Here is a 23,585-nt window from a genome sequence, read left to right on the forward strand (position 1 = left end):
TTGTCAAAATATCATGAAATATCCTACTTGATTGTAAGTCAATAATAGGATCATGCATTCTGTGAAATCATAGCGCGTAGTATGCGGTCATTTTCGAGAAACGAGGAATTACCTATGATTATTTTGTCGAAAAGAAAAGATGATGATGCATTTTTCAGTTTTCTCAAAACGTATGTTATCTACTGCGCTGAAATTTCGACAGGCTAGTTTCTGAATAACCTACTTCCGATTTATTGTGTTCTTGTTCCTTGAATCGACAAAGATACAGTTTTTGCAAATGGTGTCAATTTACCTGTAGTTGACACCAACAGGGCGAGTATTATATTGCATTGGTTCATATCTAGTCAAGTTCAGGCATTGAAAACATGCAATACAGGAAAATAGACTGGTACCTGAAACAACCAGTCCAACAACCCTTCAGTACTGCATCTATCAACTGTGCCAAAAGAAACATCTGGCAGGTCCGGTACTAGTCTCTATTAGTCAGCCACCAGACTAATGACAGTGAATGAAGAGGTCAGACTTTTCAAAACGTTGGACCATGGTTGGGCATGTACCAGTCTAGTCTTTAGCCTCATTTTGATATAACTTGACTTCCCTCTTAGGTGTAAAATAGTGAAGAAAAGTCTCCCTTAAAAATTGAATTGAGACTTAAAACTTGGTTGGTGAAATACTGAGGACCTTGTCTTTCCATCATGAAAACTTTGAACAATTTTGTCGGCTAAAGAGCGAGTTAAGCTGGCTCGGGAGTTTGTTTGCATGTTTTTCAGCACTCGAAGTCCGAGTCTGGTTCATATGCTACACACACATTCAATCCTGAACTGGTACCACGACTTCAATTTCTTCTTCCAACTTAAATCACTACACTCTTGTGTGTCTCATATATCAAAGTTTCCTTTAGCAGGATTTTATAGACCTACAAGGGCTAGTAGTGCTTTGAGGAATTCCTTACTCCGAAACACAAAGCAACAGCAACAATCAGCCCTATAATAATTTAACATGAGAATCTTACCCCCCCCCCAAAAAAAAAAAATACGACAAAAACCCGAGAATGGTCATAAATAGGCATTGTTCATTTTTGTACAAATTTCTATATACACATCTGCCCCGGTGTGTCAGCCAAAACTAAATGAGCCTTGACGAATCCTGAAACAAGTCGTCCGAGTTAATTAGCGTAATGGCATCACCACAACACCATGTGGACGTAATAAACAAGGCAGTCTGCCTCAAAAGCCTGTTGGTCAGTTTCGCAAGGTAAGGCATGCAACGCTGGCAGCCATTGCATGGCTACATACAGTGAGAATTGATTTACTTGTCGTCATGACAAACAACTCATGCGCAGCCACTCTCCGGCCTACCTTTTTGCCATAACAGCAACGGAAATGTGTGTATTGTTTGAACACTGATATATTTCAAGCAAAAATATAATACCTGTGCCTTAAAAGCAAAAGGTGCCGACAGTCTTAAAATCCATTAGCAGAGCTGAGTAACAGTGAAACCCATCATCTTTCGATGGAAGACAAAAAGGGAGGCAGAGTGTTATTCTATTCTCTGTGGGCGATAAATTCCCGAAGGATACTGGGAGGAAGGTAATTAAGATGAAACTGACAACCCCGTCCATTATTTTTCACACCTCCGCTATATCTGGCTTTCAGCAATCGAATGTACAAACAAACTGCACGAATTGATGGAGGCATGGATCTATAAACCCCATGATGGTGGTATTTTAAAAAGGCTTTAACTAAATCACCACTGTGCACATCAAACACAGGTTTTAAGTCTATTTATCGGATGCTGGTCCAAATGTTCCATTATGCCTACACAAGTACAACAGCTGTCAAAATCTTTGTTTGCATACCATTTTTGATACAGTTGACTTCTATATCACTTATTATTTTTTATATAAGGCTTCCACGTTCAAAAATAAATCAGCGTATTGTACGGTGATCGGAACAAGTACCCAGATGACTGCAATATTATGTCAGTAAAACCGCCCGGATGACTTCAATATTATTTTTGATATCGTCTTCATCCACACCATCAAGACCGTAGCAACTCACAGTTGTCAACTATTCAACAGAGCGTAGCGTGCGGTACCATCACACGCAGGCCAATTTCAAAGAACGTGCTAAATACGTAACTTTGCTAAGCACTGAAAATAGTTGATTAGGAAAAAAAAAAGGTTAAACGTCATGCAACGTACGCTGCTCAGGATGGGTTCAGCTGATTTGTGCCTAGAAGCAGAAAAAAATGCTAAACAATATTTTCTGCTTGGCAGTGCCAAGAAATCGGTCCAAGAGATGTTCAATAAATGATTAGCAGTGGAGTCTAGATTTGAAGAGGTTTCTTCATCTGCAGATCATTTTTTCTTGAACAGACCTCCAAAGATCTTGTTCCTCTTGAGCTTGGGGGAATCTTGGCCCGAGGACTTGAGAGGCACCTGGTGGTGGTGGTGGCTCCCCTTCATCAGATTTGTGAGTTGGATGGGTGGAGGAGGCTGTGCTGTGATGACCCTGTCCACCTCATGATGGGTCCTGGGTGTGAGCTGGGGTGCTGCCCGACGGGGCTGGCTTGGGGAAGACTCCACTTGGGGTAAGGGTGAAGGCGGGGCTGGGCGCTTGGGTTGCTGGGGTTGGGTTGTGTGGGACCTGGGTGACGGGTGCAGCTGCAGAGGTAGGGTAGGGTGGGTTCGGGTTCTGGGTGTTGCTCAGATAGGATGGGTTGGGAGATGGATACCCTGGGTTGGTTGGGAGGTCTTTGATGGGAACTGGGTACAGTGCTTGGGATGAGATGAGAACTGGGTGACTGGGAATGACCGAGGGTATGTTGGTTACCGGGTACCCGGGGGGATGAAGATGGTGCATGGTAAGTATCTGAGGGTGCAGGTCTAGTGGGATGAGGGGGAAACAGTGGAGGATCTGATGGGCGGTCATGGAGGGCTGTGGATGGGTGAGGTTTGGGTACTGTGCTGCTTTGATGATCGGGCTGCCGAGGAGTTGATGGGCTTCCCTTCTTGTGATCAATAGAGGAGGCTCGCGAGCGTCGCCTCTGGGGAGGAGTGGGAGTTGGAGGGGAACTAGGAGGCTGTGAGGATGATGCGACCTGAGGAGTGCAATGAAAGCAGTGGTATATGAGATGATGGTTGGCAATCCAATGAATGGACAATGGTACCCATAACAATGAAGGCCCCAAAACTGAAGGGACACCAACCAATGAAAACAAAATACCTAAACCGGATGGTTGTTCTTTAATACTTCCATTTTCTCCAAACTTTTGAACTGTTATTTAAAGAAGTGATGTAAGTCACATGCTTATTAATTTATCCTGGTTTTAGATTTTATGACTTAGGATTTGTAGGCCGTCACATCCGCAGAGAAAAATCGAGGAGAGTGTCCAGGAACCTCTAAAAATATTTCTTTTTTTTGAATTGATGAGGCTGGCTATATGGAGGAATGATATGACATTTTTTCTCCATCCATGGTTGGCTCTAAAATGATTGATAAGATGTTGATGTATGTGTTTGACTATAAAAGCACCTCGTCTGGGGAGGAGTCCTCAAGATCAAAGAGTGGAGGAGGAACAGAGACTGGCAGAGGGGGTGGCTCGGCATCTGACTGATCTGTAAAGACAGAAAAAAAACCAATAAACAAATGATCAGATATTGACCAATATTTGACCAGCATATACACATTACTTCAAATGAAATACGAAAAAAAGAAAAGTGGTAGAATACAGATGTCATTATAAATACACATGGGGAAACTGGATATTGCCGTATATCATCATCTCAGAATTCTGAGTGTCTTAAGCCGTGTTCCCATTGGACTTTTTCTTCAGCGGCCACGCGGAAAGTTACCGTGACTGGCTTTGGTGTAATTCTACCGTGCGTTCCCACCTGGACTTATATTCCGCGACGGAACGGTTCATTCGCTGTTCGAGACTAGCAGAATGTCACACATTGCGGGCGCTGTGCACAGTCACCTTTGACCTATGCGGGATATGACGTGCCTGTGACGTATTTTTCGCGCGCTGAATTTAGTCGGCCACGTCATTTCTCCTGTGCCTTCATCAGCATTTTCACGTTCATCTAGCCCAATTAAACTCCTCACAAAATCGATCAAATCTGCCATGTTTCTAACTAGTAAAGTAGCGAAACTGCAGCAGCTGGACGAGATTGAAAAAAGCTCTGCAGCTGAGCGTAGTGCATGCTACACACGCTGTGTACGGTACGATGATAATATCACACCGCCATCAGTGCAAACGAGACAGGGAACCATACTACCATTTTCGCGCGAATTCTGTGTATACAGGAAGTGTTGTTGTTTGCATAGCGTTTTACCGTTTTACAGCGTGGACACGGTAGGTTTACAGCGCGGAGCGTTCCCATTGGACTTTTTAGCGGCCCTGTTAAGTTACCGTGGCTGCGCGGAAGTCTTCCGCGTCCTCTTTCGGCCTGTTAGTTTTACATCACGGTCGCGGTAAGTTGACAGGGACGTCAGTTTACCGTGTGTCCCCATTGGATTTAATTTTGTCATTCTACAGAAAAGTCGCGGTACTTTAACCAAAAACAGTCCAATGGGAACACGGCTTTATTGAAAATTGCAGCCAAAATTCCTTATTAAAAAAAATTTGTTTCAATTGTAAACATAACCAGTTCGCGCCAGGATTATTTTTGCCGAAAATTGGGATTTTTTCGAAAAAAGGCAAAATATAGCAGCCAACTTTTGATATACAGCCAAACGCCACAAATACTGATTCGCAAGAGTCATTTCAACAGTATTTGTACGATATTTCTTACCGCAACCTCATATTTTTCAACACTCTGAGGTGTGCCCACGGAGCACCAGTAAATTGTACAACAGGCCATGCCTTGTTCAAGTTCAACACACGGTCTGCCTCCACAGACTGATCGGACTCTGTGTGTGTGTGTGTACGAAACAAATGGGGGATTAGCATGTTCAGACGTCATCCGGAGGCAAATCGAGGCACGCTTGACGTTTTAACCCGTCAGCCGTGCCTGTGTATAAAAACAGCCAGATTGTGTAAACACGTCATTCAACTAGAACTGGTTAAATGGAAATAACCAAATTGCAAAGAAAGCAATACATTTTTTTGACTGGAAATGAAACATTTTTGAAGCTTAAAATCAGAGGTATAAGAGTGTTTGCCAGTACACTTGCATGACTGCTCTGGGATCTTTAACAGGGTTCCTGCACCTTCAGGACAATAACATTCTGTGACTTTTCCCATGACTTTTCCATGACCAAATTATGAAAATCTATGAATTACATGTACCGGTAGTTCATCAAAATGCGGATCAAAACTGTAAAACTTGTTTCTGTGGTTTATCACATTTTTAATGGGGATATCACGGGGCAAACATTTGAAATCAAATTGCTTGTATCAATGAAATTTGTCACATTTTGTTGGGTAGAAAAATCAGATTTCCCATGCTAAATTATATACAAAGTTTAAAATTTTAAAAGAATATTATGTAATTCCATGACTTTTGGCATTTTTACAAATTTCCATGAATTTCCAGGACTGAAAATTAACGATAAGATTTCACGACTTTTCCAGTTATTTTCAGGCCAAGGGCACCCTGTTTAACAACAAACCGATCACCTCAATTGGCCAGCTGAATTGTGATCAATACTGAATGGATCCTATGAGCTATTTCCACATGCCCATCACAACGTAATTAATGAATAGACCACTGACATATTGTAAAACATGATACATGTGTGTATTTGCTAACATGCCCCATTACAAACAAGCACATGACTTGTCTGCAAGTTATATGCAGGCTCCAATATTGGAGCGGTGGGGGTAATTTGCTTGTAATAAAATGGAAATGATAATACATGGACCATGGCGGCGGATGCTAGATGTTGCAGCGAGTGCGCTGGGCCAAATTACGTGGCTCTGCTATTCGCAGAAATTTGCGCTAACTACGATTACCATTCAGACATTCTGTACCTACCCTGCTATCAGAAAATTTCTTGACGCGGGGTGTACGCATAATGTGCAAAAGCCAAAACGCCATGCAAAAATTCCTTCTGCATTGAATTTCTACTATCGTTAAGGCCAAAAAAAAAAAATATTCGGTCTCTGGTCAGACCAAAGTTCCGGAATTGACGCGGGGACGCGGCTTTTGTTTTTTGTTTTGCTTTTTTTTTTTCTTCAAGCTTGGATTGTATAGACAAGGTGGGGTACTTTTTTGCTTTTTTTGGTGTCCTCGTGTACATTGGTGTCTTCCATAATTTGCCTTGGTGCTCTCGATCATTTGCCTTGGTGCAATTTCCCATTCCTTGGTGCTCTTTGGTAAAAAAAAATTGAGGAGGTGCGGCAATAGAGGGCGCTGTTGGAGCTACCGCAGAACATTTTGGAAAAAAACGATTGACGCGCATGATTAAAATCGACGCGCGCGCTGACCAGAGACCGACTCATTGTTTTTTTTGGCATAACTAGAGGAGATTTTTTGTTTTCCCTACGGTAAAGAGCCATTAAATAGTGCCCAGATCTCACTCTGTATTTTCAGAGAACTCATTGGAGTGTTTCATAAGAGGAATGTAATTAGTGTTTCTATATTTAAGCAGCCATTATCTAATTACTTGTGTATGCCGTGATGGATGGAATAGGAAATGTAACCTTTAGTTAAGATGCATGTGTGTACTTAAGCTCTGCCAAGCAAGCACAAAACAAGGCCATCTTCAACCATTAAGTCTAAGTAAATCCCAGCTGTCAGTAAGCACCTGTGCCTACAGAAAATGCACAAAGCCAATTAGGTGATATCAATCAATCCATAAATATTAGTGCTGTTGGAAATCTAGCCTCAACATCACTGAGTCTTAATGAAGAGCAGTTTAACCCTTTAGCCCTAACTCCCTACTGTCTTTTACTAAGTACTGGACCAAGTCCGCCAACATCCATCAATCACACTGCTTCCAATGCAGGCTTTGCTTCAGGCCTCCGGAGCCCAAGTCCATCATACTCCATCAATATTAAGTCAAACCAAGCCTGCAGGACCAAGTCCCCCAAAATCCACCAAAATGGGGGGATGGATTTTGATGGAGTTGGCGAGGTTTGGGTTAATCACAGTATCGTCCGAAAGTGCCCTGCCTATTACTCACTGTAGAGCCCAAAACCACTGGAGCACTCTATGGTTTTATTGATTTTTCAGTGAATCAACACAATGTAATACAGGTGTTGACAGGTTAGGGGGAAAAACCACTTCTGTATCTCTGAAGTGTTCTGTTTATTACATCAGTGTGTAACAGTAACATGTAAAATGTTCTCCCATCATTTATACCAGAGTAAGTAAATCGGCTGATGCATGTAGTATACCTTTCACGTGCAAATAAATTTGACATTTATTTTTTATAAAAAAACATTGAGTCACAAAAGTAGTAAACTGTAGTAAATTCTACGTAGTAGTAAATTAGTAAATTCTACGCAGCAACAAAAGATGGTTCCCGTCGTGCACTCGTCCGGATTATCTAATTTAATTGTGTAGCCAACCAGCGTGTGGAATAGTCTTATAAGAAGATCGTTTGATTGTGTACATGGGGAGAAGAAAACCTGTTTCTACAATACAGTGGAACGGCCGCTGTAACGAACATCGCGGGATCCACAAATTTTTTTTGCGATCGCGTAATGGCGATCATTCAGTATAGCGATTTTAAGCTGCCAGTGCTCCGATAATCACTCTTCAATAAATAGCCCATTCAGAACTTCACCCTGCATGCCCTGGTAGTTACGGAAAGATGACTTTGAACACTTGCCGATTATTTGATCATGTACAGTTTTGAGCTTATTACCTACAATAATGGGTGGCTTTCCCCTTCTTTTCCTTGGGGATATATTAGCCACTTCTCGCTTTCTTTTGAAATTTTTCAACAACAATGTCCGCATGTTTTGCACACAAAAATCGGGAGCCAAGGACGATGTTTGGTATAGCTGAATGTTTGGTATAGCGGTGTTCAGTATAGCGATGTGGATAAAGAATTTTCGAACAGAAACTTGCCAAAAGAAAATCTCTAACGGAGCTGATGGAGGCACTTAATAACAGAGTTATTTGAGTAAAATCCCACTCACTTATGGGAGCGACTTTTCAGAATCTGATTGCAAACAACAAATGTTACAATTTATGATCCTTTAGATAGAAAAATAAAATAGAGCTAAACAGTTTGAAACACCTTCCGTCGTCAACATGTGCGTCACCACTTTGAACAAGTCATGTGGTCACGTCTGTGCCACGGAATCGTCCTCGTGTCAAGATCAGCATGGTTGCGATTATTCTGTGTCAAGATGCCGCTTGCTCCATGACAATCACACGATTTCTCAGTTTTGTGACCCAAGCATGACCATTGTGACTGATGCCAACGGTTCCATCGCAGCGCAAGCAAATCGCAGGGCGGCTTTACTTTGCGAAACCAGAGGGCCGGCGTGCACAGACGAAATAGGGGAATGACGTGGACATTACTTAGTAACCGCTTGATCACGTATAACTCCAACTATGACCGGTGCCCGCAGTCTCACAGAAACTCACCATGTGAATAACCAACTCAGCCGCAACAATCAATAAATCAAACAATTACTAGAACATGGCCCAGCGAGTAAGAACCAGCAATTAAAAAACAAAGAGATCAATACCACCAGCTTGCAATACTTGTAAAAACAAATCAAACAGCGTTGCAGATGTAAAGCCATTCACAGCACTGGTAATATTATTATTAACTTCGTTGTTTCAGGCACAGTTTCTGAGCACATGGTCTATATGGTTTTATGGCTTCTGACTATTACAACACCCTAAAGCAAAGCAAAGTGAAAACTTCCAACTTAGGCCTGGAAGGCTCAGTTGGGAGGAAAACCAGTGTAGTGCTCCTACACAGGGTGGTCCAAACAAAAACAACGAAACCTCATACTTCCACTACCCTGAGACTCAATAATTTCACCAATAATTTTGTCAGTTACTTTTTAGATACCGGTAGCTGCAAATGATATACTCTACATTTACTCTAATTTAAAACTTGCAAGTTTAATCATGCGGACACAAGTCTAGAGAACTACATTATATATATTCCTTTAAAAAAACAAGGGATCAAAAAGTTAATGTTTTTCTTAAACCCTCTCCTCACATAGTTAAGGTACTTTGCAACGTTTAGTACATATCGTCCTGTGCCAAGGAAAGGACGTTAGCAGCCCAGGCATGCAAAAAAAAACCCACACTTTTGAAGATAATCGAGTTGAAAGGTTTTGTGCTCCCATTTCTAAATTAAAAATCACATAATGCTGAAATTTTGACTCATGAAATTGGTTAATAATTGAAATAGTAGTGTGCATTTTTATTTGAAAGTATTACTTAATTTTGAAGTTATTAACATTTTATGCTAACAACCTTTTACCGGGAACTCCCCCTGCCTTAAACATGTTCTAATTATAAAGTGGAATGTTAAATCATAATGTCCTTTTGCATACCTACTTCAGCGGGAAGTTAGCGCACTTGGAACATATTTTATTACATTAGTATTATATGCTAACGTCCTTTTGCCAGGAAAAAATAATGAAAAATCTCCTTCCGTCTTTTTCCTACTGTTAATTACGTCAAAATGATGTAGCCCCTTGAGACAAAATGTATATCAAATGAAAGATATTTCCATGCTCCATCGATTACCCGAAAAATCTGAATTTGACCTTTTCAACAATTGTTTGCCCTAACGGCCTTCTTCCACGCACCCGACGATATGTACATGTATTTGAGACAGTCATAGCACAAACAAAAATGCAATATAACTTTGAAAAAGAAATTGAACTAGAGTTGAATTTGAACATGTGGCCTTGATAAACACCATACAGACACTCTTATGACTGAATTTTCCAGCCATATATGTTGGTGGTTCTCCAATATCATGCAGCATTAAACCAAAGCCTTGAACCTGTGTAATGCAACGTGGCCAGGGATCACACCAACTGTCGTGATGCTAGCAACATAAGCCATGCTACACACGTGGAATAGTACACTTGGGATCACTCAGATAGAAAACATTGCCTTTTTTTTTACAATAGGACAGTGAAAACATCACAAGATATCAACACATCTAAAATCCTAGTTGAAGCAGTACTTACCACTTTTCCAAGACAACTCCGGGGAATCTTTCTCAATGGTGTGCCTTGTTGTCAACGAAGGATCTGATTCGTCGGGTAAGGAAAGCAATGAGCTCACACTCAAATTCTCATCGCCTGATAGGCTGTCGGGGGTCAGTAGCTCCTCCCCCTCATCTCTCGCCCAATCAGCAACAAGCTCCGGCGAGGGAATCTGGTAAGCTTCCCTGCTCTTGTGATTGTTATTGCTGTTCAGAATGGCCGTGTTTGTCCTTGAAGGCTGGGTTCTTTGATTACTTGGGCTTTGTCGAGGATTGCGGTTGTTGTCTAAGACGAGAGGACTAGGATGGAAGGGTTTGGAGGTCTGCCGTTTCCTGGGTCCCTGAGAGGGAGAAGTTAAACCAGGCTGTATCCTCCCGAGAGTACTGGGGCTTCGCGGAGAGGTCCTGTGCTGGCTGCTCTCGTCAGAGCTAAGGTCTGAGTCATAAGATCTATTCCTAGAAAACTGAGGCTTTGATCTTGGACTCGGGTGTCGTGGGCTGACATTGGGGGCTGATTGGCTAAGTCCTGGATCTGGTGTTGATCGCCTAGAGCTTTGCGACTCTGATGTGGTCCGCTGCCCAGCACTCTGTTGAAATGATAAGGGTGCAGGCATCTGTGGTCTGTGAGAGTCTGTGGTCTTTGAAGGAACTCTCGCAGACTCTTCTAGGATCTCAGCTTGATGGATGAGGTCTGTTGTGTCCGCATCGTCTTCAGACAGTAACTCGTCGATGGAGGTAACTGGAGAGCCGATATCCACTGAGTTGTTGTTAAGTCTTGGTGATTGCTTCTTTGCATCTCTAAGCAGTTCCGCGTCTCTAAGGAGTTCCGCTTCACTCAGGTTCTCAGTTCTCAACACAGGACTAACCCCTGTCTGCTTCTCAGTTTTATGTCCATTCGCAACTGAACTCTTGGGGGTTGAAAACCCAGTCTTGGTTCTAGGAGACATATCTGCTCTCCTGGATTGCACAGGGAAGACCTGCAAAAACATTAAAAAAATACACGGCTAAGTTAATGCACCTGTATTTGCAGATTAGGAACACCGCATTCGGCTGAAAACGTCTACAGACGGTGCAAATTGAATTTTAAATAATCGTTTACCTTTTCTGGTACCAGGGTCATTTCGTTGTCGGGCAGGACAGCTTGTAGTTTTTCCTGCAGTTCTTCCTCCATTAATTCCTCTTCTATCTGGGCCACAAGGGCAGCCTGGGTATTAATCACAATAGAAATTGTTGTCACAACCTCTTGAGGACTGTATCCCTAATTTGGCAAAGGCTGGCACGGTTAATTTAAACTTGTACTGATTACAATTAATAAAAGGTGTCAGGGATGAGATTGTCAATTTAAAAAAAAGTCTGAAAAAAAATTGGATGTCATTTTAGCACCTTGTTTTTACATGCATAATGGAAATGTTTTTGTGAGTGTCTGTTTTCAAGGCAGAGAGACAGGTTCATATTTTATGCCAAAAGAGTTTTTTGTTTGATGATTACTTTCTTGTATGTTTTAACTTGTTTCAAAGATGAGTTACCATAACGTGAGTTACCGAAATATATCCCTCTAGGGATTTTATGATCGTTTTTTTTTTTTTTTTTTTTAATTAATTGTAATGGTAACATTTGACTTACAACTAATGATGTAAGGGTACATAAAAAAATTGTCCATCAGTGCACAGTATGCAGAAACTTTCAAATGCAGGGTATTTTAATTTTTACCGTACCCTTTTCTTGTAACGTGAGTTACCGATAAAAAATGTATATTGCCAAACCAACTGAAGTTTATTTCGTTAATTTTTTTAAAAGCTCTGGCAGGAGCCTCTTCATGTCACTTGGTGGGCGGTCTGTCAGTTGGTGGATTGGTCGGTCGGTCTGTCAGTCGTTCCCCAAAAATTGACCAAACATAATTGACTAATTGACCAAATGCCATGCCGTAGTCATAAAATGCACTCTTGCTGATAGTTTTCAGAACAGCGATTTTATTTCAATCAATGCGCATGCGCGTTTATTTTGCATATGAAGTGAGACATTCCCAAACCGGGCCAGAGCTTATTGTGCACTCGCACTTGTTATAGTTTAGTGACTTTACTTCAAAGGATCTTCTGTGCGAAATATGCAACCTCAATGCTTTGACTTTTACAGAATAATACCACAGAGTTGATTGAAGACCCCCTTCTAACTGTAACATGAGTTACCATGGAATTGCCCTGATGCACAGCATCACCTACCCTCTCATCTTCTCCTAGCGATTCAGGTAGGTGCTCATCATCTCTGATAGCTTCCACATCCTCAGCTACCAAGCCTTGCAGACCACCAGGTGCTTTGTTCACTTCCTCCAGGATGTTGTCCAGTTGCTTCTGGTGGCCATAGGACTGCTCTTCGCACTTTGATATCAAAGATTGAACGGAACTTGCGTTAATAAAAAAAACCCAAGGCAGACGTGCTGTCATGAGGCGTTTCATGCATGTTTCAATAGGCTAGAATTTTAGACCCAACTCTCATACAACTCTAACGAGTCAACAAATCTTTTAGGCTGTGCATTCTCAAACAAATTTAGTATTTGATTATTCCAACTTGGACTTGATTAAATATTCAAGTTAAACACGGGTCAGTCTGAACTTGCCACCAATCAGGATTTACATGCGCTTTTCAAAAATTGGCAAAAAGCTAATAGCAAAATAATGTAAGGAGCAGGAAGCGCTATGGTTGATATTTGACTGATTTCGAAGAACAAATTTGAGATGATATTCATTACAGAAGCTCTCAAAACATGCGCAAAAGCGCAGGCTTCCAACAAAAGTGTGGCATTTGACATAAAATAAAACCACGCAACTTAATACAAAAAAAAAAACATCATGGACGTTTTCAACACATTTTTAGAATATCTTAATCGAAAACATACTTTTCAGATATTGGTTGATGATCAAATATACGTGAATATTCGTTAAATATGTTTCGGCCCAGCTCTTATACCTTTAAAATTTAATAAATTGTTATCAGTAGCTTGACTGTTTGAACATATATTACCACTTCGTAACCACTCACTGGTTATCTCAATGCCATTGAAGGATAATCTGAGTACGGCAGATTTATCTGATAAAAAAGGGTTGGTTTTCAATAACACTGTGAATTGGGCATTCACAAAAAACTGGTTTTACACAGGCCTTGCTTACCAACTCTATCACTTCCGATATCACAACACAAACTTGTTCTACCTTATCTTAACATTCCAGAGAGCGATAATATTCATTGAAGATAAAAATTACACGTGTATATTTCCCACATGATTAGGTCCTTTTTGTTTTAGACCGCAGGGCTGATGCAAAAGCGAGAGTGAGAATTCACAACAGGGAGTGGAGCAAAATAAAGTGCAGTGGTATAATGTCCATCTCTCTGACCAGCAGTCCTGAATATCCACACAGAGTGTGCAACTGCGTTAACTACACGAGCACATTTGGAATTGGAAACAGTCTTCATTGACCAAATAGGGGTCATCTAGGGAGTTTTTGCCATTTTATTTTTAACTACTACTTTTAGGTAAAAAAAAAAGGCTCCGGTTTCTGGTATTGAGATGCCCAAAAAGTGGTGGGGAGACGTGGCTTTTATTTTTTACCGTTTTTTTCTTCTTCAATTGTCGGCTGATGACTGCAAATGGTGCCCGATTGAACTGAGTGCAAATATATGGGAGTCCAGAGAGGCCAGAGGCTTATACTCGATCGTTACCCCATCTAAAAACAGGTTGAAATTTAGCAGCAGCAGGATTCCAGTCAAACCAGTGAGTTTGGCGGTTTTGAGACATCATCTTTCATTGAAAAAAAAAACACTTTTTCATTTTGCCGACGCGCATAGCTACGGTGAGGCGGGCGCATACCAGAAACCGGAGTCCTTTTTTTTTTGGCCTTAACTAACTGGTTTACTTTTTATGTGGTTTTGATATTTTGTAAAGAATCTCGAGATTTTTATGTAAAATGCTATATTAAGAATAAATTATATTATTATTGTAAAATGCCATTTGTACTATTAGCTGTTTGTCTAACCATGCATGAAAACACTTCAAAATTTCTAATTTTTCATGAGAGTGTTAGAGCCTGTGGTGATGTTTGACACTAATTGTTCATGAGTGCGTGAGAATAGCTTAGGCAAGTGTGTGGGTTTTTTTGGCAGCCCTTAAATTACTGAGTACCGTGCTTCATCAGGGGTTTACAAACCCTTGGTTTCACCTCCGTCTTCGGCTACAGCTTTATAATCTGCAGTCCCCTGATGTGACAGACTCCAGTGCAATATTGGTCCAATATCTGCCATTCATAGATATACCAAATTGTGTCACACAGGGCCAGTGGTTGGTGTATTTTACATTGGGTTTGAACACCGCAGGATTCTTATGAATCTTGGGCTGAAGATGAAGATGAAGATATTACACACGAGTCTATGGGACGCAACTGCAGCCACTTCGCATAGACACGTGTGTAATTACAAACCGTAGCTAAGTTATTCGGACACAGCCAAAGACTAGGGTTTAGTAAACCCCCAGGCCGCGATTTTTTTCGCCCAAACGACATCCGCATACATGTTTTTTTTTAGCGCCCTCTACGATACTTTTATGATACGCACGCAGGTATATAATTATTTGTTTCTCCGCATTTTGGCGAGCAGTGCGACAGCTCAGTCGATAGAGAGTAGGATTTTGCACTGCGAGGTTGCGGGTTCGAATCTCGGTTTTGCACCCGAATTTGTTTCCTTTTCTAACCTGAGGCTTTGGAGGATTTCTATTAAAGGGAAATAAAGTCCGAATTTCGTAACGTTCAAATTCCCTTTTTTTCCTAATTTTATATTTTCTTCTCATGTTTTTATAAAAGTTAAGTCAAAAATGCCATAGCGTACCCCCATATGTGGATGTCGTTTGGGAGAAAAAAATCCGCCCCCAGGCCTCATTTTCCAAACCTTTACCTTGGTCTGCCTCTTGAGGGCAGCAAACTTCTCTTCCTGAGCAGCAATAGTCTTTTCAAAGTCCTCATGTCTCTTGATCATCTCCTCAATGTCCAGAGTATCCTCCTGCACAGGCAGTTGGACAAAAACACAAAATAAGTCAGAGGACTGATCTGAACACAGAAAGGTCTTCAGGAGGGTGTAGGTTTTAAAGTAGTTCCAATCATTTGGATGGGTTTTGTCATTTCTCCATTTAGTTTGTCAATCTTGTGTCATATCATTCTGCTACTTCTGTTCCAAGCCCTAAATTTGGACTACCTCCCATGAAATTGTATTTCCCGTGTATGCTTACATCTCTAACAACTTAAAAAGAAAGGGGAAGTTTATATGTAAAACATAACTTTAGTGACTTGGAAAGCAAATACCTCCAGAATAATGTATCGATTCAGTAACAACTGATTTTAGAGGAAATTTCAGGAAACTTTTGTCCAGCACGACACTTTACAATATTGAAAATACATTCATTTATTCCTTCAATATTCTTAAAAATCATGACTTGCAGCCAAAGTGAACATGATTTACATTAAAAGACCATTTTTAACAATATTACGATAATTCATTAGATGAATTTGCGTCATGGTGATGTAAATCAATCTTGCATTTTGCCCTTCACCGAATATTACCATTGAGCCGTACATCAAATGAGATGTTGCCATAAATGGAAAAAACAAGTGCTTGGTATCATACAATGCCTTGAAATGATGCACTGACATGCCAATCTGTTTAAACCAATAGCGTCTGAACTACATTGTATTACATTGTGTTTATTCACCAAAGAATCAATAAATCCATGGAGTGCTCGGGTGGTTTCGGGTGCTACAATGAGTAACAGGCAGGGCGGTCTAGGGCGCTACAGCGACTAAAGAGTTTAATTAACCATGTTTTTCTCACCAGGAATGACTGGTCCTCAAGTACAGGGTTCCTGGCAGCCAGCCAGGTCTCAGCCTGCTCCAGGTCTCGCTTGAAGAGCTGAGCATCCAGGTAGGTATCAAACAGGGCCTGCTTCTCATGCCAGGCAGCTAGGAGGCCGTCCCAGGTATGATGAAGCTGCTCAACCTTCTCCGAGATCTGATTGTCAAAGAAAAGAAAATCGACAAGACATTAGCAAACTTTAAATCACTAAGACAATGGCTGATTTTTAGACACAGTTGTAACCAATTCATCACAAGTCTGCATAAGTAAATCACATGTGCGTTAAAAGTCATCCAGTCTCAAGACAAGCTATTATCTTCAAAGTGACAAAGTCATTCCTTTTGACATTATTCATACCCGTTGCATGTGACCCAACTTGTGATTGACTTATGATTGACTTGTGATTGACTTGTGACTGACTTATGATTGACTTGTGTTTGACTTATGATTGACTTGTGATTGACTTGTGATTGACTTGTGATTGACTTGTGACTGACTTGTGACTGACTTATGATTGACTTGTGATTGACTTATGATTGACTTGTGACTGACTTATGATTGACCTGTGACTGACTTGTGATTGACTTGTGACTGACTTGTTATTGACTTGTGATTGACTTACGATTGACATGTGATTGACTTGTGATTGACTTGTGATTGACATGTGATTGACTTGTGATAAACTAGATTACAACTGGGGTGCCTTGCCTCATCCGCTTTGCAGGCGATCAACCGGGAACAACTTGTGAACACACACACATAGTCCCTTTGCGTTTTGTAATATAGCGGTGATTATTTTTAAACCAATGCTCTGCGCATAAAGTGCATTAAACCAAAGCTCTGTGATAAAAAATGCAAAACCTTAAATTTTACTAACAATTCAGTGCCATATCTGCTACATACTTTAACTCCGGAACATTATTCCATGCTAAACACTAAGGTTTTGTGCATATTATGTTCCAACATGGTAACACACTGTCCACACTATTCACACATACAACATGACGGGTTGTTTATTGGCAAATAATGATATGACAAAACAGAGCCGGCCAGAGTTGCTACACAGATTGGAGCCTAGGTTTACTATACCCCTTGAAAGAGGTTAATATTTGCAAACTATATCCCTACCTCGTCAGACAGGAAATGGCCGTTGTCAATCAGCTCCTTGCCAGCGTTGGTAAACTGCAGCAGGCCGTCGGTCCTGCCGTCAATCTCAGCCTTGTGCTCGGCATGGCGACTGAGCAGGGATTCGGCACTGCGTACGTCGTGGGGTGTCTCGTGGGTTGTGATTAGGGCCATCATCTCACTCATCCAGGCACTGCATTGGAAATGAGGCAATGATTGATTCAAAATTTTCTATAAACTGCTAAAAAAAGGTTTTAGACCCACCTCTAAAACTGACCATTTCTTCTCTATTTAGATTTGTTCTAGCAGAATATTTGCTGTTGCTTTCAAGGTATTTTCAGCCCCTTTAGTTGTCAAAGTTCTTTGAATTATTCTTTGCTTACCGAAGCGAATCTCCCGCCGATCGAAGCTGCCATTTTTGTTTTCGACAAACAGTGCGTGCATCCTGCGTGCACGTGCAGCTGTACTGCACACAACGGTCTGTTGACTGGTTTACAACTGTGAGTTTTCTACGCTCTTGATTAAGCGGGAACCAGCGAAATGGGCATTGATACCGTGAAATGCCCAGATGACTTTACAATATCAAAAATGATACTGTATAGTCATTCAGGTACTTTTTCCAAAAGACTACAATAGACCCTTATCATGCTGCCACCATTTTCAGTCATGTTCCCTGTATCCAATAACAGTACTGAATAATAATGTTTTTAGTGCAAAAAGGAACCAGACTATTTTTCCTTCCAGCCTCACTTTGGTTACGTTGATTTGAATGGGAGAAATCCAAATGGCTGCAACATGATAATGGTCTATAAACTGATTTATTTTCACCACTTGGAAGTCTGATACAAATAACAATACAAAATATTACATAGTCATCCGGGTACTTTTCCGAAGGTATGCACTGCACTGATTTATTGTTACTACTTGGAAGCCTGGTATAAAGAAGAATTTAGAAAAACAAAAATAAAAAAATCAGCCAGATTTGGCACTGGGCCTGACCTCATCTCCCTGTAGTCATTGAAGTAGGTCTGGAGCTGCTCGGCTTGCATCAATCGGTCCTTGCGCGTGGCAGCTTCCTCCAGGAGCTGGTTCCAGGCTTCCACCACAGTGTCGTTCTTGCTGCTGATGTGATCGAAGGCGTGGGGGAATTGCTCTACGAGATGGGCAGCGTTGGTGGAGACCGAGGCAACTTGCTCCTCTAGGGCAGCCAGATCTCTCTACAAACCACAAATCATTGTTTTATCTTTAGCAAATCTTGTCAAAACTTACTCCTTTATTTCTTATACGTAGTCACCACCATATGTGGCCCTTGGCTTTGCAGTTAGTGAGTCCCATTTTAATAAAAGTCTACGATCATTTACAAATATGCATGCAAAACCCTAACACCAACTTAGTTGGTCATCTCGTGGAGAACCATGACCCAAACTATAATGTTTGTACTTCAGAATGCACTGTGCTTGTTTTTGCCCAAACTTTTTCTTTTCCTTTTCAGTTATATTTGTTACACCTTGGTTAACCTGTAATGATTATTTGAACTTATAAATTTGGTTTGTAGTATTAGTTTAAAAAAACCCTCATTTATGGAAACAATAAGAAATCTTCAGAATTTAAGATGGGGGGAAGGGAATAGGAAAATGGTGGTGATTTTAGGGAAATTTGCATGGATTTTTGGAGGGATGTAGACAAAATTGGAAATTTGGAAAATTTTAAATAAAATTCAGAAAAACTTTCATTTTAACCAAAAAGAACTTTGAGAAGCATTCACTTCAACAGAAACTGGCAAAAATGACCCCTTAAGGCCAAAAAAAAAAAGTCTCCGGTTTCTGGTATGGAGCTTGCCCAAAAAGTGGTGCGGCGACGCGGCTTTATTTTTTTTTTACCTGATTTTTTTGCTTCAAATGTCGGGTGATGACTGCAAATGGTGCCCGACTAAACTTTGTGCAAATATATGGGAGTCCAGAGAGGCCACATAAAGCTTATTCTCGACCATAACCCAATCTAAAAACACGTTAAAATTGTGCAGCAGCAGGATTCCAGTCAAACCAGTGAGTTTGGCGGTTTTGAGACATCATCTTTCATTGAAAAAAACTTTTTCATTTTGCCGACGCGCATGGCTACGGCGACGCGCGCGAATACCAGAAACCGGAGACTTTTTTTTTTGGCCTATAAGGCCCCTCCTCACTTTCACCATTTCCAAACATTACTAACATGCCCTTAAAACCGACCTCCAGTCCGTTGTGTCGTCTAATAAAAGCCTGCACGCTGGCCAAGTCATGTCCGTAGTCTTCAGATGACACGGATGTCTCTTTCTCTTGTATCCAACTCCTGGTCTCGTCCGAGTCACGGTCAAAAGTGTGAATCAGTTTGGCTGCTGCCAGGGCCTGTGACAAGGGTTCATACCAGAGACAAAGTCAGTGTTATTAAACTGCTACGGTACTGTTTACTGTGGTGGACACTCAGCCCTTGAATTCTGCCACTCCTTTGTATTAGACACCACCCTTTCATTGTCTTAACCCTAACAGAACTCAACCAATCAAACCCCAACGGTTTTGTTGGAATCTGTCAGGATGGGTACAGTACCTCTAAACTGACAGTCTTTTACATCGGGTTGGCACACCTCCAGAATCAGAAATATGTGTGTGCAGTTCCCCACATGGTGTTGGAATATGCCAGGATGGGTATGGTTCCTAGTAAATCATGCTAGGGAGTTAGGGTTAAATGCTTCCTGGAAAGGCCTAATTGGGCTACAAAATGTGTTTTTCATTGGATAAGATCTTAAAAGTAGAATATGAACGTCCACTCAACCATATTTTAAAAATTAGCATGAATATTCCTTTGCTGAGTCTTAGTGGATTCTTTTTTTCACCAGCACTTACAGGTAAGTTCTTTCAGAGATTTCGGTAACCATCCGGTTGCCTTTTTAAATGCGACATTATGACTCCAGTTCCTTTGAAAACATTCATTAAACCGTGTGTGTAGGCATCTGTTTGGTAAATAGATCGGCTAATTTACATTGAAACCACCTGCAATATATATTTTGCAAACTGTCATTATATTGTCTTTCCATTTGTTTCCAACAAAATTTTAGAGATATGTAGAAATAGTTACGGCTCCTTTGGACACAATTTTATATCAGCAAAGAGTCAAGAAAATGATAGAATCCATCCGCCATCTTGGAAAATCCGCCATCTTGGGGGGAAAAAAGGCGGGGGAAGTACAAGCCTTTTTCGTTTTTTCAAAAAGCAAAGACGATAAACAATTTGTTTTTTTGTGCCTTTTTGAAAGGAAAGTTAAGAATACCTCAGTCCTGGCATTGGTGAGTTCCTTGAGTTGTTCCCACATCTCCTCCGCGTGATGACAGCGTTCTAGTACCTCTTTCTCTTCTCCAATGGATTGGTCCACCAGATGCAGGCTCTTGGTGCCAATGTTGGTGATGCGGTACTCGTTGGCCAGGAGGTCACGGGTGAAGTCCCCAAACTTGACTTGCAGAATCTAGCATTGCAATAATATTCCCAAGTGTTTATTATGCATGGCAAGAAACACAACAAAGGCATCACCATTTTCAGAAGTTCTGTGGGTATATGGATAACTTGGAGTAAGAGGTATTGGACACAATTTGCAAATATTTTGCTGGGTAAATGAATGACGCTGGATCTAATATAATCAAGTCTGTGTTTGCTTGTTCACAAGTAACGTCTATGACAATCGGGAAAGACTTCCATACTGGGCCACCAACTCAGACCTCCTGCACAAAGTCTATGGGCCATGGCTTAAAAAGTTAAGTATTTAAAAGAATTTTTGCACTCCTTAAATAGTGTTTCTTCATCAGATTTACAACTTTTGGTACTTTTCAGGTCATATTAAGGAATATGAGTGGTGGCCAAGTATGGAATTCTTTCCGACAATCGTATCCATGCAAACAGAGAGATTAACCTAGCAAGAATTGTAGTCAATTCCTCTCAAGTTCTAATGCGTCTTCACAAGTCATGCTTTGTCATTGTGAATCCTCTGTTTCTTTGTGAAATTTCATGAGATCAACTTATGACAGACTTGACTCTAACACTAGGCCACATAAAAATTTTTTTTTTTTTACTGCCCACCTCATACTGCCCATTTTACTGCCCATTCATACATGTCTTTTTATTTGTTTCCAGCAAGATTGTAGCTATGTACAAAGGTGACGCCTCCTCTGGACACAATTTTGTACCAGCAAGAGTTGAGAAAATGGAAAAATCCATCCACTTCTTTGGAAAATACGCCATCTTGGAAAAAAAGGGGGGGGGGCAGGAGGAGGCGCCTCATTCATTTTTCTAAAAGCCCCAAAGAGAAACTGTTGTTTTTTTACTCGGGCTAAACCTGGCTGAAGGCAAGACCTACCTCAACGTGCTCCAGATCCTTCCCATAATCCTCAGAGGATGCCAGCGTTTCTTTGTCTTGAATCCAATCCAGTGTCTCCTCAGTCTCACTGTAGAACTCATACAGCTGCTTGTGATCTGTCAAGGCTTTCCTACGATGGCTTGATAAGTCAAGTAACTCCTTGTACGATGCTTCAACTTCGTTCTGCAGTACAGGAGAAAGTGTTCATGTTTCATTATATATTTCACAACTAGATTTGCTGTCACCCCCAACAAGATGCCTGAGTTTGATAATATAATTTCATTTGAATGTAATTATATTTATTTATTTCTGATATTTAATCAGGGTAGCCCATTCACAATAATGTGGTCTCCCACGGGGCCCTGAGAATTAACTTACAAGGAAGATAATTTTTTTTATTATTAGCAATTAGTCGATTAAAAGTATTAAAATATAGTCAAACAAACAGGAGATATAAAAAAAATATGGTTGTCAATTCTTCATTGTCCAAGATTTCATTACAGTCGACTCTCGTTAGTACAAACACTGTTAATTCAAATTCTGGTTATACCAAATATAAAGCCTTGGTCCCGAGTGTGCATTTATGCTCACAATGAATTGGAGTGATGTTCCTCTTAATACAAAATTCTGATATAACAAACGATTTGGCTAGGTCTGAACGAGTTTGTATTAGAGTCGACTGTATTTATCATAATAAAATGATAATAATGCAAATTTATAAAGCTCCGGTATCAGCCGCAACAGCGCTCATGGCGCTTCACTGCATTACAACCAATGTAACAATGAAATCATATGCAGAAAAGTATCAGAAAGTCAAATTCTGAATCAAGTTAAACTTACATATGGAGGTTCACCTGAAAACAAAAAAATCGACCACCCTTTGAAATTTTGGCTTTGCCTCACTGTACTGCAAAATGGCACTTTCCAACTTTAAGCTCATTTTGTAGTGACAGGTCACATTCGTTTACCTGTCTGCATTCAATATCTGTGCTGTCAAAGTGTCCCCTGGTGATGAGACCACTACTCAGGCTCTTCAGGTTGCTGATATTCTTCTGGAAGCTCTCCAAGTCCAGATCCAGGGCATCAAGCCTCTTGAGCAATGACGCCACCGAATCCTCGTCCCTGCCGTAGTCAGGACTGGTCAAGAGAGGGCGCTTCTCCTTCATCCAGGACTGGGCCTCCTGAACCTCTGAGTAAAACTGTTTGGCATAAAAGTTTACAAGGTTTATTGCATGTTTTGTCTTTGGCAACCTTTTCAATTCTTGTGTACATGTGTAATATTTTTGAAATTGTACAATGACTCTGTCCATGTTTAATCTATATTAATTTTTTTTTAATGAAGCTTAACTTTTTATTGTTAATTTTGTTTTACTCATTGTGAATTCAATGCAATTTTGCCTCTGGCAACCAAATTGAATTTTTAATAAACCATGAAATCAAACCAAACCAAACCAAACCAAACCAAGGTGTAGACATTAACATGAGCGACGATTTGATGCCATGTTGTTGTAAATATCACCAGCTCCATGTGTGCTGTTTATTCTTTACATTTTGTGAATCAATTAGGGCTGTGAATCAGAACCAGGTACCCGAGTTCCCTACCGCTGATGTCAGGAACCAGTTCCAGATTATGGGATCGGGTACCCGTAACCATCTTTACAAATTACTTGAAGTAACTTCTCAGACAATGATAAAGAAAGGTTTTGAATGCCATTTGTGGGGATTTTTTAAAATGAAAAACAAGCTATATGGAAACCAACACAGATTTCACGTTTACGTATATTTTAACATGCGACAGATGACACTCGCGAAAGCTGTAAAGCCCTTCAGACACCGCCAAAATTCACATTGCTAAGTTTTGTATAGGACTAGAGTTTCTCAGGAAATTTACCAGGTTGCGTTTTTTGTCGTCTGTTGATAAGACCATCTTTTACGGGTACCAGGTTTACTTCATAGGATACCCGGTTCCCAGATTACCCGTAAATGCACATTACTAGATGCCATCCCCTATAGTCTTCCTTTGTTTTTCTGCTTCCTGATTCTTTTAAC

The 23,585-nt window shown here is 40.7% G+C and overlaps 1 protein-coding gene across 1 annotated transcript in view; it reads right to left on the reverse strand.

Moving 5' to 3' along the window:
• Nucleotides 1-1,030: 1,030 nt before the first annotated feature.
• LOC119741697 (spectrin alpha chain-like) overlaps nucleotides 1,031-23,585 on the reverse strand; it is an 89,946-nt gene continuing 67,391 nt past the window's right edge. Inside the window, 14 exon segments of the mRNA XM_038217552.1 lie at nucleotides 1,031-2,688; nucleotides 2,691-3,102; nucleotides 3,537-3,619; nucleotides 10,129-11,122; nucleotides 11,245-11,349; nucleotides 12,365-12,520; nucleotides 15,084-15,188; nucleotides 16,014-16,190; nucleotides 17,163-17,352; nucleotides 18,159-18,376; nucleotides 19,385-19,540; nucleotides 20,460-20,651; nucleotides 21,537-21,719; nucleotides 22,505-22,735. Coding sequence (XP_038073480.1) covers nucleotides 2,360-2,688; nucleotides 2,691-3,102; nucleotides 3,537-3,619; nucleotides 10,129-11,122; nucleotides 11,245-11,349; nucleotides 12,365-12,520; nucleotides 15,084-15,188; nucleotides 16,014-16,190; nucleotides 17,163-17,352; nucleotides 18,159-18,376; nucleotides 19,385-19,540; nucleotides 20,460-20,651; nucleotides 21,537-21,719; nucleotides 22,505-22,735 — 3,531 coding nt within the window. The 3' untranslated portion in view covers nucleotides 1,031-2,359.

The sequence above is a fragment of the Patiria miniata genome, unplaced genomic scaffold (assembly GCF_015706575.1).
Source record: "Patiria miniata isolate m_02_andy unplaced genomic scaffold, ASM1570657v1 HiC_scaffold_5, whole genome shotgun sequence".
Classification (NCBI taxonomy): domain Eukaryota; kingdom Metazoa; phylum Echinodermata; class Asteroidea; order Valvatida; family Asterinidae; genus Patiria; species Patiria miniata.